The sequence below is a fragment of the Myotis lucifugus genome, unplaced genomic scaffold, assembly GCF_000147115.1.
Source record: "Myotis lucifugus unplaced genomic scaffold, Myoluc2.0 scaffold_4, whole genome shotgun sequence".
NCBI lineage: Eukaryota > Metazoa > Chordata > Mammalia > Chiroptera > Vespertilionidae > Myotis > Myotis lucifugus.
In genome coordinates, this window is record NW_005871052.1 from 21,169,219 (window position 1) to 21,189,476 (window position 20,258).

The 20,258-nt window shown below is 40.3% G+C and overlaps 1 protein-coding gene and 1 pseudogene across 1 annotated transcript in view; both read right to left on the reverse strand.

Moving 5' to 3' along the window:
• ZDHHC15 (zinc finger DHHC-type containing 15) overlaps positions 1-20,258 on the reverse strand; it is a 373,330-nt gene that overhangs the window by 259,652 nt on the left and 93,420 nt on the right. Inside the window, exon 3 of the mRNA XM_023764748.1 lies at positions 13,473-13,567. Coding sequence (XP_023620516.1) covers positions 13,473-13,567 — 95 coding nt within the window. The remainder of the gene's footprint in view (positions 1-13,472; positions 13,568-20,258) is intronic.
• Positions 10,302-10,611, reverse strand: LOC102433408 (annotated as a pseudogene).

Sequence of the window (20,258 nt, forward strand, 5' to 3'; positions counted from 1 at the left end):
ACAATCATAGTAGGGGACTTTAATACACCACTGACAACACTGGATAAATCCTATAGACAGAAAATCAGCAAAGAAACAGCAATCCTAAATGACTCACTAGATCAGATGGACTTAATTGACATCTTCAGAACACTTCACCCCAAAGCCACAAAATATACGTTCTTCTCAAGTGCTCATGGGACATATTCAAAAATAGACCACATATTGGGTCACAAACAAAGTCTCCCCAAATTCAAGAAGATTAAAATCATACCAAGCATCTTCTCAGACCACAAGGGCATGATATTAAAAATAAACTACAATAAAAACAACTCAAAATACTCAAACACTTGGAAGCTGAACAGCATGTTATTAAATATTGATTGGGTTACCAATGAGATCAAAGAAGAAATTAAAAACCTCCTGGAAACTAATGACAATGAAAACACAACAATCCAAAACCTTTGGGACACAATGAAAGCAGTCCTGAGAGGGAAGTTTATAGCTCTACAGGCCTATCTCAACAAACAAGAAAAAATGGCAGTAAATCATCTAAATCTACATCTGAAAGAATTAGAAAGAGAGCAACAAGAAAACCCCAGAGTGAGCAGAATGAAGAAGATAATAAAGATTAGAGCAGAAATAAATGACATAGAGACCAAAAAAACAATACAGAAAATCAATGAAACCAAGAGCTGGTTCTTTGAAAGGATAAACAAGATTGATGAACCTCTAGCCAGGCTCACCAAGAAGCAAAGAGAGAGGACCCAAATAAACAAAATCAGAAATGATAGAGACGAAATAACAACAGAACCCACAGAAATAAAAATGATTGTTAAAAAATACTATGGACAACTCTACTCCAACAAACTAGAAAACCTGGAGGAAATGGACATATTCCTAGAAAAATACAACATTCCAAAACTTAATCAGGAAGAATCTAAAAATCTCAACAGGCCAATAACTATGGAAGAAATTGAAGCAGTCATCAAAAAGCTTCCAGCAAACAAAAGCCAAGGACCAGATGGCTTCACGGGGAGTTTTACCAAACATTCAAGGAAGAACTAAAACCTATCCTCCTCAGACTACTACAAAAAATTCCAAGAGGAAGGAACACTTCCAAGTTCATTCTATGAAGCCAGCATCACCTCATACCAAAACCAGATAAAGACAACACAATGAAAGAGAATTACAGGCCAATATTCCTCATGAACATAGATGCCAAAATCCTCAACAAAATCTTAGCAAATCGGATTCAGCAGTACATCAAACAGATCATACACCATGACCAAGTAGGATTTATCCCAGGGATGCAAGGATGATACAATATCCGCAAATCAATAAACGTGATACATCACATGAACAAATTGAGAGAAAGAAACCACATAGTCATATCAATTGATGCAGAAAAAGTGTTTGACAAAATTCAACACCCATTTTTGATAAAAACTCTCAGCAAGGTGGGAATAGAAGGATCATACCTCAACATAATATAAGCCATATATGACAAACCCACAGCCAACATCATACTCAATGGACAAAAACTAACACCATTTCCCCTAAGAACAGGAACAAGACAGGGATGCCCACTCTCACCACTCCTGTTCGACATAGTATTGGAAGTATTAGCCATTGCAATTAGACAAGAAGAAGAAATAAAAGGCATCCAAATTAGAAAAGAAGAAGTAAAACTGTCCTTATTTGCAGATGACATGATATTATACATAGAAAACCCTAAAGACTCCATCAAAAAACTTTTACACTTAATAAAAGAATTCAGCAATGTAGCAGGATACAAAATTAACGCCAAGAAATCTATGGCATTTCTGTACACCAATAGTGAACTTGCAGAAAGAGAGACTAAAAAAACAATCCCATTTACCATCGCACCAAAAAAATTAAGCTACCTAGGAATAAACTTAACTAAAGAGGTAAAAGACCTCTACTCAGAAAACTACAGGACATTGAAAAAAGAGATAGAGGAAGACATAAAGAGATGGAAGAACATACCATGTTCTCAGATTGGTAGAAACAACATCATTAAAATGTCCATACTACCCAAAGCAATCTATAAATTCAATGCACTTCCCATTAAAATACCATCGGCATATTTCACAAACCTAGTACAAACTCTCCAAAAATTCATCTGGAATAAAAAAAGACCCCGAATAGCTGCAGCGATCCTGAGAAAGAAGAACAAAGTAGGTGGGATCTCAAAACCAGATATCAAGCTGTATTACAAAGCCACTGTTCTCAAAACTGCCTGGTACTGGCACAGGAACAGAAATATAGATCAATGGAATAGAATAGAGAGCCCAGAAATCGGCCCGAACCAATACGCTCAATTAATATTTTACGAAGGAGGCAAGAACATACAATGGAGTCAAGATAGTCTCTTCAATAAATGGTGTTGGGAGAATTGGACAGATACATGCAAGAAAATGAAACTAGACCACCAACTTACACCATACACAAAAATAAACTCAAAATGGATAAAGGACTTAAATGTACAACGGGAAACCATAAAAATACTAGAAGAATCGAAAGGCAACAAAATCTCAGACATACGCCAAAGCAAGTTCTTCACTGATACAGATCCTAGAGCATTAGAAACTAAAGAGAAAATAAACAAATGGGACTATATCAAAATAAAAAGCTTCTGCACAGCAAAAGAAACCATCAACAAAACAACAAGAAAGCCCACTACATGGGAGAACATATTTGCCAATGTTATCACTGATAAGGGTTTAATTTCCAACATTTATAGGGAACTCATACAACTCAACAAAAGGAAGATAAACAATCCAATCAAAAAATGGGCAAAGGATCTAAACAGACACCTTTCAATAGAGGACATTCAGAAAGCCAAGAGACATATGAAAACATGCTCAAAGTCACTAATCATCCGAGAGATGCAAATCAAAACAACAATGAGGTACCATCTCACACCTGTCACAATGGCTATCATCAACAAATCAACAAACGACAAGTGCTGGAGAGGATGTGGAGAAAAGGGAACACTCGTGCACTGCTGGTGGGAATGCAGACTGGTGCAGCCACTATGGAAGACAGTATGGGGTTTCCTCAAAAAACTAAGAATGGAACTCCCATTTGATCCTGTGATCCCACTTCTAGGAATATATCCCAAAAAACCAGAAACACCAATCAGAAAGGATATATGCACCCCTATGTTCATAGCAGCACAATTCACCATAGCTAAGATCTGGAAACAGCCTAAGTGCCCATCAGTAGATGAATGGATTAGAAAACTGTGGTACATCTACACGATGGAATACTATGCTGCTGTAAAAAAGAAGGAACTCTTACCATTTGCAACAGCATGGATGGAACTGGAGAGCATTATGCTAAGTGAAATAAGCCAGTCACTGAAGGAAAAATACCACATGATCTCACTCAATTCTGTATAATAAAGACCAGTATAAGCTTATGAACAAAAATAGATACAGAGGCAGAGCTGCTTCAAACAGACTGTCAAACTACAGCGAAAAGGCCGGGGAGGGTTGGTGGGCAGGACACCGGGGAGGGGGCGAGTAGAGGTCAACCGAAGGACTTGTATGCATGCATATAAGCATAACCAATGGACATAAGACACTGGGGGGTAGGGGAGGCCAGGGGATTGTCAAGGGAGGGAAAAAAAAGGGGGACATATGTAATACTCTTTATAATACTTTAAGCAATAAAAAAAGAAATAAAATAATAATAATAAAAAAGAAAAAAAATATTTGACAAAGGAGGCAAGAGCATACAATGGAGTCAAGGCAGTCTCTTCTATAAATGGTGCTGGGAAAATTAGACAGATACGAGCAAAAAAATGAAACTAGACCACCAACTTACACCATACAAAAAAAATAAACTCAAAATAGATAAAGGACTTAAATGTACGATGGGAAACCATAAAAATCTTAGAGGAAGCCATAGGCACCAAAATAGCAGAGATTTGTTGTAGCGATATCTTTACTGATACAGCTCCCAGGACAATGGAAACTAAGGAGAAAATAAACAAATGGGACTACTTCAAAATAAAAAGCCTCTGCACAGCCACAAACCATCAGCAAAACAAAAAGAAAGCCCACTGCATGGGAGAACATATTTGCCAATGTCATCTCTGATAAGGGTTTAATCTCCAAAATTTACAGGGAACTCATACAACTTAACAAAAGAAAGATAAACAATCCAATCAAAAAATGGGCAAAGGATCTAAATAGACACTTTTCAAAAGAGGACATATAAAAAGCCAAGAGAAATATAAAAACATGCTCAAGTCACTAATCATCCGAGAGATGCAAATGAAAACAATGAGGTACCATCTCACACCTGCCATAATGGCTACCATCAACAAATCAATAAAGGACAAGTGCTGGTGAGGATGTGGAGAAAACGGAACCCTTGTGTACTGCTGGTGGGAATGCAGACTGGTGCAGCTACTGTGGAAAACAGTATGGCTTTTCCTCAAAAAATTAAAAATGGAACCTTTATTTGACCCAGTAATCCCACTTCTATCAATGTATCCCAAGAAAACAGAAACACCAATCAGAAAGGACATATGCACCCCTGTGTTCATAACAGCACAATTTTAAGATCTGGAAACAACCTAAATGCCCATAAGCAGATGAGTGGATTAGAAAACTGTGGTACATCTATACAATGGAATACTATGGTGCTGTAAAAAAGAAAAAATTCTTACCATTTGCAACAGCATGGGCGAAACTGGAGAGCATTATGCTAAGTGAAATAAGCCAGTCAATGAAAGAAAAAATACCACATGATCTCACTCATTTGTGGAATATAAAGAACATTATAAACTGATGAATAAAAATAGATACAGAGGCAAAGAAGCATCGAACAGACTGTCAAACTACAGAGGGAAGGCAGGGGAGGGTTGTGGGAGGTAAGAGATCAACTGAAGGACTTGTATGCATGCATATAAGCATAACCCATGGACACAAGACATTGGGGAGGTGGGAGAGTGTGGGCATGTGTGGGGGGTAGGAGAGGCCAGGGGGAGGGAGGTCAACAGGAAAAAAAGGAGACATATGTACTACTATTTGTAATACATTAAACAACAAAATAAAATTTTAAAAAGTGTAGGATGTGCTAAACATTTTGGTGAAGATAACCTTGTACCATAAATTAAACATTAATTTTTTATCATTAAAGTAAAATAAAAGTTACGGAAAAAAAAAAACAGAAGAAAAGGAAAAGGAATGAAAAAAAAGGAGTGTGTGTCTCAGCATGGTTTAGTGCCTGCTGCAATCTCCCTTTGGAAATGGTGCTTATGGAGTTTATTGGCTCCTTCTCCAATGTTCCCTGAATCTGGCCACTTGGTTTGTTTTGAGACACTCTGGTGCAGGTCAACATAAGACACTAGAGGCCCAGTGCACAAAATTCGTGCACATGAAGAGGGGTCCCTCAGCCCTCCTGCACCCTCTTGCAATCTGGTACTGCTGGCTCCTAACTGCTCGCCTGCCTGCCTGATCTCCCCTAACCACTCTGCCTGCCTGCCTGACCACCCCTAACCCCTTTGCCTGCCTGCCTGATTGTCCCTAACTGCCACTGCCTGCCTGTCTGATCACCCCTAACCACTCTGCCTGCCTGCCTGATCGCCCCTAACTGCCTCTGCCTCGGCCCCCGCTGCCGCAGCTTCATTCAGAATGATGTCCAGAAGGTAGTTCGGCTATCCAGTCTAATTAATATATTATGCTTTTATTATTATAGATTGTCTGTGCCATCCTTCAGCAACATGTTTGAAGCTACAAGCAATCCACAGTTTGTGGCTGTTGTGGCTGCCTCTGCTGGGCACAGGTGCACCTGGGTAAGAACAAACTGCATTCCAAGGCTGACTTTTGCTAGCACCAAGCCCAGGGGTTGTCAGCGAAAGTCCCAAGGTACCCCAAAATCCATTTCTACTGCTTAGGCCTGCTGGCTGTCTGTTAAGCTCAGTCACTGAAAGACCTCTGTTGGATTTCATAAGATGGGGCTGGTCGAACTCTTGTGAAACAGAGGTGCTGTTCAGGTTTTAGGGAAGGTGGTAAGTAAGGTCCCTGCCCAATAGCCAAACAATTGAGTCTGTCCTGGATTTTTCCCTGACCTCAACAGGGCTGAGCCACTAGTAGTCAGCTGGGTGGGGCCTCTAGAGCCCAGAGGTTGGGTCTGCCTGAAGCTGGAAACATGGGAGGGTGGTTCTATTGCATCTCTCATGAAGAGGAAGCACCAGTCAAGTTCACAGGCAAGTAGGGAGTGTGACTCCACCCCAAAGCCAGTCACTGACACCCCCTGTGTCTGCATTTCTATACCCTGGCCAGTGCAGCCAACTCCTCAACAGCTCCTAAGCATTGCAGGGTGGGGCAAGAGTAATTCCAGAGGATGGGGTAATTGCTTTCTCCCAAGCTGATGCTGCTCAGAGGTGAGTGCTCCACCCAAGAAAGATAGCAATTGCAATATGGCAGAATAACTAAATACAGGGGTCCTGGCAGCTGTATTCCAGCCTCTTCCCCAGAGCCTCAAACCTAAGACTCTCCTCAGGCACCCCTAGTCTTCTCCCCACTCCCTCCACCAGAACCAGGTTGAGTGGTGAGTGGCTGGGAACAAAATTTGGGGCATTGGCCCTTTAAGGGTGTGCCCATGTCTTCCGTGGATTCTGTCTCTTCTTAGTAGACAAATCCTGCTGCTTTTCACAGCAAGATGTTATGTGGGAACACCTTCCTGGCTCTGGTGCTCTCAGTTAGAGAGCCTGGCCTGGGGTTTAGGTCCCACACTTCTTAGGGGGAGCATCCCACAGCTGAAATATCCCTCCACCACCTGTTGGAGTGTGGCCAGCACTTTGCACATCACCAACCTTCCTACCAGTCTGAATGTGGCTTCTTCTGTAAATCCTTCCTTATAAGACTCCTCTTCAGCTAGTCTTCAGTTGGCTATTCAGGATAATTATTTAAATTTCATTTTATTTCCAGTTTGATAATTTGAGATGATTGCAACTTTCACCTACTTCACCACCATCTTGAAAGTTCCTCTTGATTTTATATCTGAATATCCCATCCATTGTTAAAAGTCAGATTTTGCAGTCCCCTACTATTATTGAAGTACTGTCTATTTCTCCCTTCAGTACTATTAATAATTTTTATATATTTAAATAATCCAATATTTGGTAACTATATACTGTATTTACAGCTGTTATATCTTCTCAATAAATTTACCCCTTTACCTTTGTATAATGACTTTCTTTGTTTCCTATAACAGTTGTTGACTTAAACTCTATTTTGCCTGGTATAAGTACAGCTACCTTTTTTCTCATTTGGCTCCCATTTTCATGGAATATCTTTCTTCATCCCTTTACTCTCAGCTAATGTGCATCTTTAAACCTGAAATGATTCTTTTATAGGCAACAAGTAGTTGTGTCTTTTTTTTAATTCAGTCAGTCACTCTACATCTTTTGATTGGATAATTTAAATCCATTAACATTTAAAGTAGTCATATACTATAAACATATACTGTACTATTTAGTTAATTGTCTTATGGCTGTTTTGTAGTTCCTATTTTCCTTTCTTCAATTTTGCTGATTTCCATTGTTGTTTGATTATTTTCTGTAGTGGTGTGCTTTTATTTCTTTCTCTTTATCTTTTGTGTACCTAGAGGGTTGTTTTTTATTGTGGTTACTATGGAGCTTACAAAAAAATCTTATATTTATAAAATTCTATTTGAAGCTTGTAAAAGTTCATTTCAATTGCATACAGAAGCACTGACATACTTTCTCCCAAACATTTTATGTTTTTGATTTCATAATTTATATCTTTTTATAGTATGTCCATTACCAAATTATTTTAAATATATATATTTTATTGATTTTTTATAGAGAGAAAGTGAGAGGGATAGAGAGTCAGAAACATCGATGAGAGAGAAACATCGATCAGCTGCCTCCTGCACACTCCCTACTGGGTATGTGCTAGCAACCAAGGTACATGCCCTTGACCGGAATTGAACCTGGGACCCTTCAGTCCACAGGCCAACGCTCTATCCACTGAGCCAAATCGGTTAGGGCCCAAATTATTTTAGCAAAGTTATTTTTAACATTCTGTCTTTTTAACCTTTATACTAGAGTTAGAAATGATTTATACACCACCTTTATAGTATTGGACTATTTTAAGTTGGCCTATATACTAACTGTTACTAGTGGGATTTTAACATTTATATGTTTTCATGTTACTAATTTTTGTCTTTTTATTTCAGCTTGAAGAACTCCCCTCAACATTTCTTGTAAAGCAGTTTTCCTGGTTATACTAGTAAACTCCATCATGTTTTGATTTTTTAGTTGTTTGTTTGTTTTTTGGTTGCCAAGTCTGTCTTTCATTTCTGAAAGATGTTTCTGTTGGGCAAAGCAATCTCTGTTGGCACTTTTTCTACCAGCATTTTTCATATATATTCTCATTCTATTGTTTCTTGCAATGTATCTGTTGAGAAATTGTTACAGAGTAGAAAAATTTTTTAGGCCTGCTTAATTACCTAGCCACCTTAGCCGCTTGACAACCTGTGCAAAGTTTCTAGGAACTGAGCTCACACACCTGAGCAACAGCCTACAAAGAACAAACAGATCAAAATTAAGAATAGTCCTGACCTTTAAGTTACCCAGAAATGAATAACAGGAGGATGATGAATAGCTTGGCTAAAACTACGCAATTAGCTCTTGTAACTTGGCTTTGCTTGCTATGGGAACCTGAACATGGATGTAGGTGTCCCCTTTAAATATTGGACTCTGCAGATGGTCGTGGCCGCTTCTCTCTTGGGCTTCCCGAGTGGAGGAGCAGACACTGGCCAGTCAATAAAGGCTCTCTAAATTTTAATCAGTCTGGAATTCTGCTCTTTCTATCACTTGCGCTCCACAACAAAATCCACTGATAGCCTTATGGTGGTTCCCTTGTAAGTGAACAGCCTTTTTTATCTTGCTGCTTTCAAAATTCTCTTTGCCTTTGATTTTTGAAAGTTTGATTATAATGTGTTCTCATGAAGTCCACTTTTGTTTGAAACTGTTTGGAGACTTTAGAGCATTATGTATCTGTATGACAAAATCTCTCCTCAAATTTGGGGAGTTTTCAGCCATTATTTCTTTTTTTAAATATATTTTATTGATTTTTTACAGAGAGGAAGGGAGAGAGATAGAGAGTTAGAAACATCGATGAGAGAGAAACATCGATAAGCTGCCTCCTGCACACCTCCCACTGGGGATGTGCCCACAACCAAGGTACATGCCCTTGACTGGAATCGAACCCGGGACCTTTCAGTCCGCAGGCCGACGCTCTATCCACTGAGCCAAACCAGTCACGGCCCATTATTTCTTTAAATAGGCTTTATGCCCATTCCTCCCTTCTCCTTCTTTTATTCCCACAATGCATATATTCTTTTGTCTGATGGTGTCCCACAGTTCTCATGAACTATTTCACTTTCATTCTTTTTTTCCCCCCAACTGGGTAATTTCAAATTACCTATCTTTGAGTTTGCAGATTCTTTCTTCATCTTGATAAAGTCTGCTACTGATGTTCTCTATGTAGTTCTCCATTTCACTCATTGTACTTTCCAGTTCCAAAAATTCTGTATGGTGCTTTTTAGTAATTTTTTTGTATACCTTCTTTTTTTGTTCATATATTCTTTTCCTGAGTTTGTTGAGTTGTCTATCTGTGTTCTCTTATAATTTTCTGAGCTTATTTAAAACAATTATTTTGAGGTTTGTTTTTTTCCCTAAAGATCTCCATGAATTTTCAGTTGGTTACTAGAATATTTGTATTCCTCAGGTGGTGTAGTTTTTCCTTGAGTTTTTGTGTTTCTTGAAGCTTTGTATTGATGTGTGAATGTTTCACGGAGCAGTCACCTTTTCCTGATTTTAAGGAATGGTTTCAGTGGGAAATACCTTCACCTGTGGGTGGATGCAAAGGTGCTAGCTGAGTGGGATGAGGCAGTTCCAGCTCCAGGGAAGGTGTAGTGTAATAGTCTTTGTAAAGCTCTTTCAGCTGTCATCAGCATCAGCAAAGACTGAAGGTGTCCTCAGTGACCAAGACTGCATGTGTATGAAGCAGCCATGAGATCTGTGAGGCTCTTTAGTGGTAAAGGCTGCTACTGTCCTCTTGATCTCTCTCTTTTTAAAAAATGCTATATCAGTACAGTGAAACTTAATTTCAAGAGACACTGAATGCCATTAGTTTATATATTATTAGTTTATTATAAACAAGACTCATAAATTGTTTATATGATTGAAGATTTCAGAACTTCAATGGAATGGGCAGCTTCAGGTGCTGCCATTTCAATAGTTCTTCATTTCAGTCTACATGCTTTGCAAGAATGTCACCATTTCTAAATAACAAACAATCTTTGTCATCTGGAACTACTTTGGTGCCGCCATATTCTGGAAGAAAACAATGTTATCTTCAACTTTCATGCTAACTGGTTGAATCTCTCCACCCTTTCCTTTGGAGGGCAATCCAACAGCTACTACTGTTGCTTGCAAGACTTTCCTTGAGATTTTTCTGAATGCACAATGCCTACTTTGGTTACAGTTTCCACAGCACTTCTTTCAACTAATACTCAGTCCAAGAGGGGAAGAAACTTTCTAAACATCTGTCCTGCCATGACTCCTGCCTCCACAGTTTGTACTCTGCTGTAATGCTGTGGCTGCAAAGTTTTATCTCCCATGGTGAAAATCATGGCTGAGGGAATCCTTTGAGCCACTTACAGTAGCTGTGTCAATGAAATTTGATGCATGGGTGACCATGGAGTGCCCACGGGGTCAGACTGGATTGGAGGCATACATGAAGCTACTGGAGTGGCTCTTGGTCTGGGGCAGTGTTGGTACTAGTGCCTGTGGTACAGGCACTCACACTGCAGTGTTGGCCATACTGTATGAGGTAAAGATGCTTGGGAAGCAGCCACACAACCTAGGTACAGAACTCAGGCTCACACAGAGCTACAGAGGCTCTGTGGTCTAAGGCATAGACTCCATTGACTTAGATGAATACATTTGCAGATAAGGTATATGTGGTGAATAAATGAGTCTGCTATGGTAGTACCTTGGGTACCTAAGTTTGGGTACTTGTGGAGAAGCTACTGTCATGAGTTCCAGAGGACAGGTGGATCCACTGAAGCAATGTTCCAGTTTCCATATTGTGAACACTTGCAAATTGGCCTCAGATCCAGAGACCAGAGCAGAGGTGTGCATGAAGTGATAGTGTCACTGGTATCTGCAGCATGGGATATTCATTGGTGTCAGTGGCTCTGGTGATTGAGGTACCGGTATATGCAGAGTGGCCCTGGAGACAGGGTTTGGAACATGGGCATGGGTGGAATGGCTGTGGAACTTGGGTCTGGGGCAGGTGCCCATAGCGTAGCCATGACGCTGGGGTCTAGGACAAGCACAAGGTTGGTGGTGGTAGCCTTAGTACTGGAATGGCACAGCAGTGGCTTCTTTTTCATAGAGAGGTCTCAGTAGAATCCCACTTTAAAGAGAGTCTGTGGTAGTGATGGCTGTTGCTAACCTCAATGGCAAAAGCTGCCAGTAACCTCTGTGGTGGAGGCTGCTGGGGTCTAAATCAACAAACATTTTTGGGGTCCTCTACTATTAAAGCTGTAGGAATTCATGGCTGTGCTTAGGACTATTGAGATGTTCAGTGGCTAAAGCTGCCAGGGTCCTCCACAGAGCAGACCTTGTGCCTGATACTGTTAGCACCCACTGTTTATTTGTTCTTAGCCTTTTCAATATGTCTCCATCATACTGATTTCACCAGCAATCTTTCCTATGTGATCATTCTTTATTTTTTGTTCCACAGTGTTGTTGCAGCTTCTTAATTAGACACTGTACCTCTACCATGGCTATTTTCATTCATGCATAGCTGTCATCTGGGGGGGCGGGGCAGGCTGGTATCTTCTACTCTGACATCTTTCTGACATCACTCAGTAAGATCTTTATCTCTTTGTATCTTGTAACAATTTTTGGCTTAAAACTTCTTTTATGTGACATTAGTATAGCTACTCTTTTTGCTCTCTTTTGGTTACTATTTGCTTGGAATAACATTTTACATCCTTTCACTTTTTACCTAGTTATATCTTTGGTTTTAAGTCACTCATTTATAGACAGCATAAAGATAGGTGATGCTTATCAATTATGTAAATATCTGCCTTTCAATTGGATAGCTTAATTCATTTATATTTCAAGTAATTACTCATAAAAAGTGCTTATACAATTTTTCTGTTCAATTTTATGAGCTTATATCTTTTATGTTATCAATTCTTGCATTACTGCCTTCCTTTGTGTTTAATTGGATTTTTCTTGTGCACCAATTTGATTCCATTTTTAAAATATATTTTTATTGATTTCAGAGAGGAAGGGAGAGGGATAGAGAGATATAAATATCAACAGTGAGAGAGAATCATTGATTGGCTGCCTCCTGCATGCCCCACACTGGAGATCAAGCCCGCATTCCAGTCATGTGCCCTGACTGGGAATCAAACCGTGACCTTCTGGTTCATAGGTCAATGCTCAACCCCTGAGCCACGCTGGCCGGGATCCACTGTATTTTTTTAATGTTTCTACTTTGGATTTGAATCTGTTTTACAGATGTCACATATTATAAGTGCCTGATATGATTACAAATTATTTGATAAAGATTATCAAATATTGCAGGAAACACTTTGATTTAATGAAGCACAATTTGAAAATGATCAATTTAATAATTCTAAATTTTTCCCAAGAGTTGTCTTCCAGAGTCTCTCTCACTGGGTTCCAAAATAATAGTTTCACAGAATGGAACTAGATGAGTTTTCAAAATTAAAATTGGTTTTTGTTTCTCTAATTATATCACCAATGCAGGCATTGGTTTCCTAGTTTTAAATATATACATGGCTGGTGATTTCACAAACTCCTTCAAATAGGCAATATTACATTCATTTATCTTTATCACTAAGAGTTGTTTTTAAAGATTACACTGAATCTCCATTTTGTAGCAGAAGGCTTTTTCCTTCTCTTTTTGTCCTCATCTTGCCTTATTGGCATTTCTATTTTCCTCTGTTTTTAGCCTTTATGAAGTAAATAGAGGCCTGGTGCATGAAATTCCTGCACAGGTAGGGTCCCTAAGCCTGGCCGGCAATCAGGGCTGATCTGTGGGGCAATCAGTGGGGCAATCAGGGGGGCCCGCACTGGTACCCGCCTTGGCCAGCCTAGCACCACCTGCTCACTGGCCCTGTCCCTCCACTGCTGCATGTCGCCTCCCTTTGTGGCCCATTCACCCATCACCTGCTCCACAAGATATAGCTTGTGTCACCTCCGCTGGTACCCGCCTTAGCTGGCCTGGGGCCTGCGGGCTGGAGGTAGCTCCTGAGTTGAGTGTCTGCCCCCTGGTGGTCAGTGTGCATCATAGCAACCGGTCATTCCCCTGGTCCTTACACCATTAGGTCAATTTGCATATTAGGCTTTTATTATGTAGGATAAGTTTTCTTACCTTCTGATTTGGCTGTTGAGGGAGTGTAAAAATAGACTTCCAGTAGGTCCAGGTAAAGAACACAAAGATGGCATGGTAGAATATGAGGTAGATAACTGAAATTTAAGAAAAAAGAAAATTTGTTCACACTATCCTTTTGCCCATTTATAAGAGTTCAAAAAGACATAAAGCTCAAAATCAAATTTCCATTTTGTTTTCCTATTACAAAATTTTTTTTAGTATTACTATAAAATTTAAATTATTTTTCCCATGCAGTGAGAGAAACAATTATAATGCCAAATTTTGAACCAACGATTTTCTGAACGTTTCATGTTTGAAAGTTGCCATGCAATTCTGAGAATAAAGAGAAAATGTCCTTTATGACAATATGGAGGAAGGTACAATAGCCAATTGTTATTAACTCTGCCACTGTGGGTGATAAAAAATGATAATAATAGTATTTTCACAGCACTATAGAGTTTAAAATGTGCTTTCATAATATCTTATTTAATTTTTCAATACATTTCTGAGATTGCTGATAAAATAGGAATAGTTGGTTAACTATAGGGTTAGTTGATTATGCCAGTTCACACAACTACTATATAATATAACCAGGTTTTAAAAAGTGTATTTCTGCCTCTAAATCACAAGGTCTTTTCAGTAGCTCCAAAGAATACACACTATTGAAATGTGAGTTGTACCTTTAAGACAATTGTAAAAGTGGTTCACCACTGCTTTTCTTTGTATATTCTTTGCCTCCTATATGGGAAGTTTCAGTATTCTTCACAGAATTCATTATAAGATTAAAGATTAGTTTACAGTTTAATTTTGAGTACTTGCATGGTAAGGTCTTATTACTTCCTTTTTACAAACTTTTAAAAATTGATTTTAGAGGGAGAGGAATTGAGAGAGAAAGGGAGACATCGATGTGAGAGAGAAAAATCCATCAGTTGTTTCCCACACACACCCCTACCAGGGGTCGAACCCACAACCTGAGTATGTACCCTGACAGGGAAATGATCCTGCGACCTTTTGATGTACCAGATGATGCTCCAACCAAATGAGCCACACCAGCCATGGCTGATTACTTCCTTTAAAAATGTTTTTCATTGCCTGGGGTAACATTGGTTAATAAATTTATATGCTTAAAGTGTACAATTCTATGATTCATTTTCTATATATTGGATTTTGCCTTTTCTTGACTTTGAGTGGTGAAAACAAGGTCTTATTACTTCAATTCATCAGAAAGACTCAAGGAAATTATGTTAAAAGCATGTTAATAGGGCTGAAACTTTCATACATTATGGTTGAATTAAAAAAAAAAAAAGCTGGCTCTGACTGGTTTGGCTCAGTGGATAGAGCATCGGGCTGTGGACTGAAAGGTCCCAGGTTCGATTCCAGTCAAGGGCATGTACCTTGGTTGCGGGCACATCCCCAGTGGGGGTGTGCAGGAGGCAGCTGATCGATGTTTCTCTCTCATCGATGTTTCTAACTCTCTATCCTTCTCCCTTTCTCTCTGTAAAAAAACAATAAAATATAAAAAAAAAAAGCTGTACTATCTCAGTCCAGTGCCTTAGCCCTATAGTATAGAACTTTTTTTATGTGGTTGATTTGTGTAATTAGGAAACCTCATTTTGAAATTTAAGCAACAAAAAGTAAATATCCACCACACACAGAAGTCTAACTTTCCACATCCCCTTCTTAAGATATAATACCTGTTTGGTTTGGTGTTTGATGTGTATCATTCCGAATCTTATTTTTATGTTTATATAAATATGTATGAACATAATACACATGGAATTTTTAATATGTTCAAAAATTTTTCACTGTATTTTTTTTGAAAAATAATACAAATACAAGGCTCAAAATTTGAAGTTGTAAATTGTACAGTGAAAGTCTCCCTTCTATCTCTGTCCCTCAGCAACACAGTTTTCCTTCCTGAAAGCTAGAAATGTTACACTGACATGAGTTTATTCTGTATCATTTCAAACTTTATATATATAAAAGCATCCAAAGAGTGTGCTTTTTTCACACAAGTAGCAGTATTCTACATATAGTTTTTCACCTTCATTTTTATTTACTATAAGTTGGATATCATTCATTTAATATAACAGAGTGAGTGAACTTCCTCATTCTCATTTTTAAAAGTTGTATGGGGACCCAAGATGGCAGCAGAGTAGGTAGATGTTACATTTACCCTGCATAATACCAAACTGGAATTACAACTAAAATATAGAACAATCAACCTGAATAACCAAATTAAGACCAGCTGAACAGAAGTCTTATAATGAAGGATTTATAGAAGGAGTCACATTGTGACAGGAAGAGTGGAGATGAGAAAAGGGCTGGCATCACTCCCATAGGCAGCAGCTGTGATCCTGGAAGGATATCTCAGCTGCAAAGGTTCCCACTGAGGAATGAAGGGTCTCAACCCCATGCCAGAATCCCAAGTCCAGAGCACCAGAGCCCACATAACTTCTAGCTATGAAAATCAGTGGGGGATTCTGTCAGTTACGGAGAGACAGGTCACTACAAAAAACACAGGGGCCCTCTTAGAGGGAAAACACATGAAATCTCCTTTGCAGCCACTCACCCTGGCAAAGGGGTCTAGAGTTTTGTGAGGTTTGTGGCTCTGGGGAAAGAGTTCAAGGGAAAGCTGCCAGGATCTTTGTCCTGAGTCCCTCTACCACACTGCAGATGCCATACTTCTTGGGTGGAGAATTCTCCTCATTATGGGATCAGCCTGGGAGAATGAAATACCTTCACCTTCTAAACTCCGTCACCTCATCCTGTGGTGCTCAAACCCTGCTAAGGAGTCGGCTGCCTGGAAAGTGGTATGGAAGTCTGAGTAGACTTAGATGGTGTCAGTGACTGAGTTTTGTGGCTCTGGAGTTTGGGTCATTCCTTCCTCCTTCTCATAAGCCTGACAGATGCTCCCTCTCTCGTGAGAGATCTGCGAGCTCCACCCTCCCAACTCCTGGCAGCCGAGCCCTGATGAGATACAGCTGCTGATAAGCTCTCAAACAGACTGAGTTGTGTCTTTCTAAAAAGGGGGCCATTTTGTGCTTGCAGATCCAATGGGTGCAGAGCCCTTCTTTCACACAACCAAATATTGGTCTCTTTAGGACTGATAAAGTCTGCTGGAAAGCCCTGATGATTTCCTGAGACCATGACCCATCACAAAGGTCTGCAGGCAACTCATGGGTAGCAGCTAGATAAGATATACCCTAGAACAGTGGTTCTCAACCTTCTGGCCCTTTAAATACAGTTCCTCATGTTGTGACCCAACCATAAAATTATTTTCGTTGCTACTTCATAACTGTAATGTTGCTACTGTTGTGAATCGTAATGTAAATATCTGATATGCAGGATGGTCTTAGGTGACCCCTGTGAAAGGGTTGTTCGACCGCCAAAGGGGTCGCGACCCACAGGTTGAGAACCGCTGCCCTAGAACATTTGCTGAGGGGCCTCAGACCTAACAATGTCACTGAGATTTAGCCTGTATCACTCTGTTGAAAACCACTTGCAACAAATTGGTGACTCACCGAGAGAACCTTCTTCCTACAACTCAAGTACCACCAGAGGCAGTTCAGTGACTGAACCTAAGAGGCAGCTGGCAGAAGAGTCAGGTGTAGGTTAATCTCAGGATGCCTAGGGCCTTTTGCTGACCTGAACCTGGACTCAGTGCTGGTGGAACTCAGCCTTGTTGCACAGCTTGATCCTTTTCATGCACATCCAGGAACAGTAGAGTCAGACTCAAATGGTAAATTGCTTCATAGCTCCAAACAGGTTTGCCCAGGACAAATCACATGCAGCATTTGTATTGACCTGTGCCAGAGTCCCTCCCAAGATTGGGAGACATAGAAGATCTACCTAATACATAGAAATAAACATAGACAGGCAGCCAAAATGGGGAGACAAAGAAACATGCCTAAAATTAAAGAACAAGAGAAATCTAAAAAGAAAACGGGGTGGGGGGACTAAATGAATGGAGGCAGGCAATTTACCAGATACAACGTTCAAGAAATGGTTATAAGGATGCTCAACTAATTTAGTATGAACTGAAAAAAACAGTGAGAACTACAACATCATGTAAAGGACAAAGAAACCATAAAAAATAACCAGTCAGAAATGAATAATTCAATATGTGAAATGTAGAATACACTGGAAGAAATAAACAGTAGGTTGAATGATGCAGAGAATCAAATCACCAAATTGAAAGAGACTGGGTAGCATAAAACACCCAATCAAACACTAGAAAGAAAAAAAATATTTTAAAAAGAGGATAGTTTAAGTGATCATTGGGACAACATGAAGCATAGCAATATGCACATCATAGGCATACCAGCAGGAGAAGAGAGAGAACAAGAGATTTAGAACATATTTAAAGAAATAATGGCCCTAACTAGTTTGGCTCAGTGGATAGAGAGCCGGCCTGTGGACTGAAGGGTCCCAGGTTCGATTCCGGTCAAGGGCATGTACCTTGGTTGCGGGCACATCCCCAGTAGGGGGTGTTCAGGAGGCAGCTGATTGATGTTTCTCTCTCATCGATATTTCTAATTCTCTATCCCTTTCCCTTCCTCTCTGTAAAAAATCAATAAAATATATTTTTTTTAAAAAGAAAGAAATAATGACAGAAAACTTCCATAACCCGGTGAAGGAAAAAGATACACAAGTCCAGGAAGTACAGAAAGAACCAACAAGATGACTCCAAAGAGGCCCACACCAAGACACATCATAATTAAAATGGGAAATGATAAAACAAAAAGATAATCTTAAAATCAGCAAGAGAATAAGAGTTAGTTATCTATAAGTGAGTTTCTATTAGACTTCCAACTGATTTCTCAACAGAAACATTTCAGGCCAGAAGGGATTGGCATTAAATATTCAAAGTGAGGAAAAGCACGGGCCTACAAACAAGACTAATATTTAAAAACTATTTTAAAGTTTATTCTTATTGTTGAAAATATTACAGATATCTTCATCATTCCCCAGTCACCTCACTCCACCCCTTACAGCCCCCACCAGGCCTTCACCACACTATTGTCTGTGTCCATGGGTTATGCATATATGTATATAAGTTCTTTGGTTACTCTCCTCCCACCCCAACCCCCTCCTTCTGAGATTCATCCATCAGTTCCATGCTTCTCTATCTGTGGATCTATTTTGTTCATCAGTTTATTTTGTTCATTAGATTTCCAGCAATGTTATCATTTATAATTGAATGAGGAATAAAAGCTTTACAGACTAGAAAAAGCTAAAGGAGTTCATTATCACCAAATCAGCATTACAAAAAGTGTTAACAGCTCTTCCTTAAGAGTTATAAAGACTAAAATGTTTCCTTAGCTGGTTTGGTTCAGTGGCTAGAGTGTCTGCCTGCAGACCCAAGGGTCATGGGTTCAATTCCAGTCAAGGGCATGTATCTTGGTTGCAGGCTCCTCCCTGGCTGGGCCCTGGTTGGGGCTTGTGCAGGAGGCAACCGATTGATGTGTTTCTCTCACATCAATATTTCTCTCTGTCTTTCCCTCTCTCTTCCACTGTCTCTAAAAATAAATGGAAAAATATCCTCAGGTGAGGATTAACAACAACAACAAAGAAGAATAAAATGTCATTAAATAAGTATCCATCAATAATCACTTTAAATGTAAATGGCCTAAATGTTCCAATAAAAAGATATTGGGTAGAGGGTCCTCCTTGGGAGGACTCTGCAGGGAATGACTGTGACACAGGCACCCAGCCTCTCTGCAGCAGCATGGTGCACCTGGCCCAGCCACCACAACTCAGCACCTCAGGCTGCCCCACCCCACCACTGTGACCCATCACACCAGATCTGGTGCACTTTGCCCCACCGCTGTGACCCGCCCCCCCAAAAGCCCCACAACTGCTGTAACTCAGTGCAAACAGCCCTGCTGCAATATCCAAGCACTTCTGGCCCCACCAATGTGACCCAATGCACCCACCTTGCTGCTAACCTCCACAGTGGTCTGGGCCACATGACCCTACTAACAGAAGTCAGGGTAGGAAACTGAGGTGTTTGTCTGGGAGGGTACTGCTAGGACTGAGGGCCAGGTGGAAATTGAAAAAGCTGTAGATCTGTGCAACTGTTAGCAGAGAACAGGATGTGAACTGGACAGTAGGCACCAGGAAGGAAGATCAGTTCTACCTAACTGGAGTGCAGGGGAAGTACCCTTTCTCCCACTGGCAGAACGACTGTTTCTGCCCTCCCTTGCAACAACCCCAGGCAAGGGGGAATGGCACTGGCCTGGAAATATGTACATATAGGTCTGGTAGTGCAGGAGAGTCAGACATTGGGCCTGATTAGACGGAGCCTGGACAGATGCCACACCTAGAAGGGGCAAATGGCACTGAAAGTTTGGAGTGCCAAGCTGGGCTGAATTTTAACATTTTAATTTTATTTTTATTAATATTTTAAAGCCATTCCTTCTTGTGGTGGTAGAAAAGGGGTGTAAGCAAACCAGGCAGAGCTGAGACATTGGAGGAGAACAAGGGCCCGCCCATCTGTCCTACACACTACAGATGCCACTCCCAACATGAGTCTGTTCAAACCATCCTAACCGAGACCAGATACCCCACAGAGCTCAGTTCTGTGGGGGCAGGGAAAATGGGACAGATCAGGGACATTCCGAGTGTGATACCCAAGGCAGACCCAGTATCTGGGCTACAACCCAACAGACCCGGTGGGTCTCCACCATGGTGGGATTCAGCCAGGTTGCCCAGGACCAAGCAGAGACAGTGACTCACATTGACTGCCACCAGGGAACCTCCAAGGAGGCCCAGGACCAACAC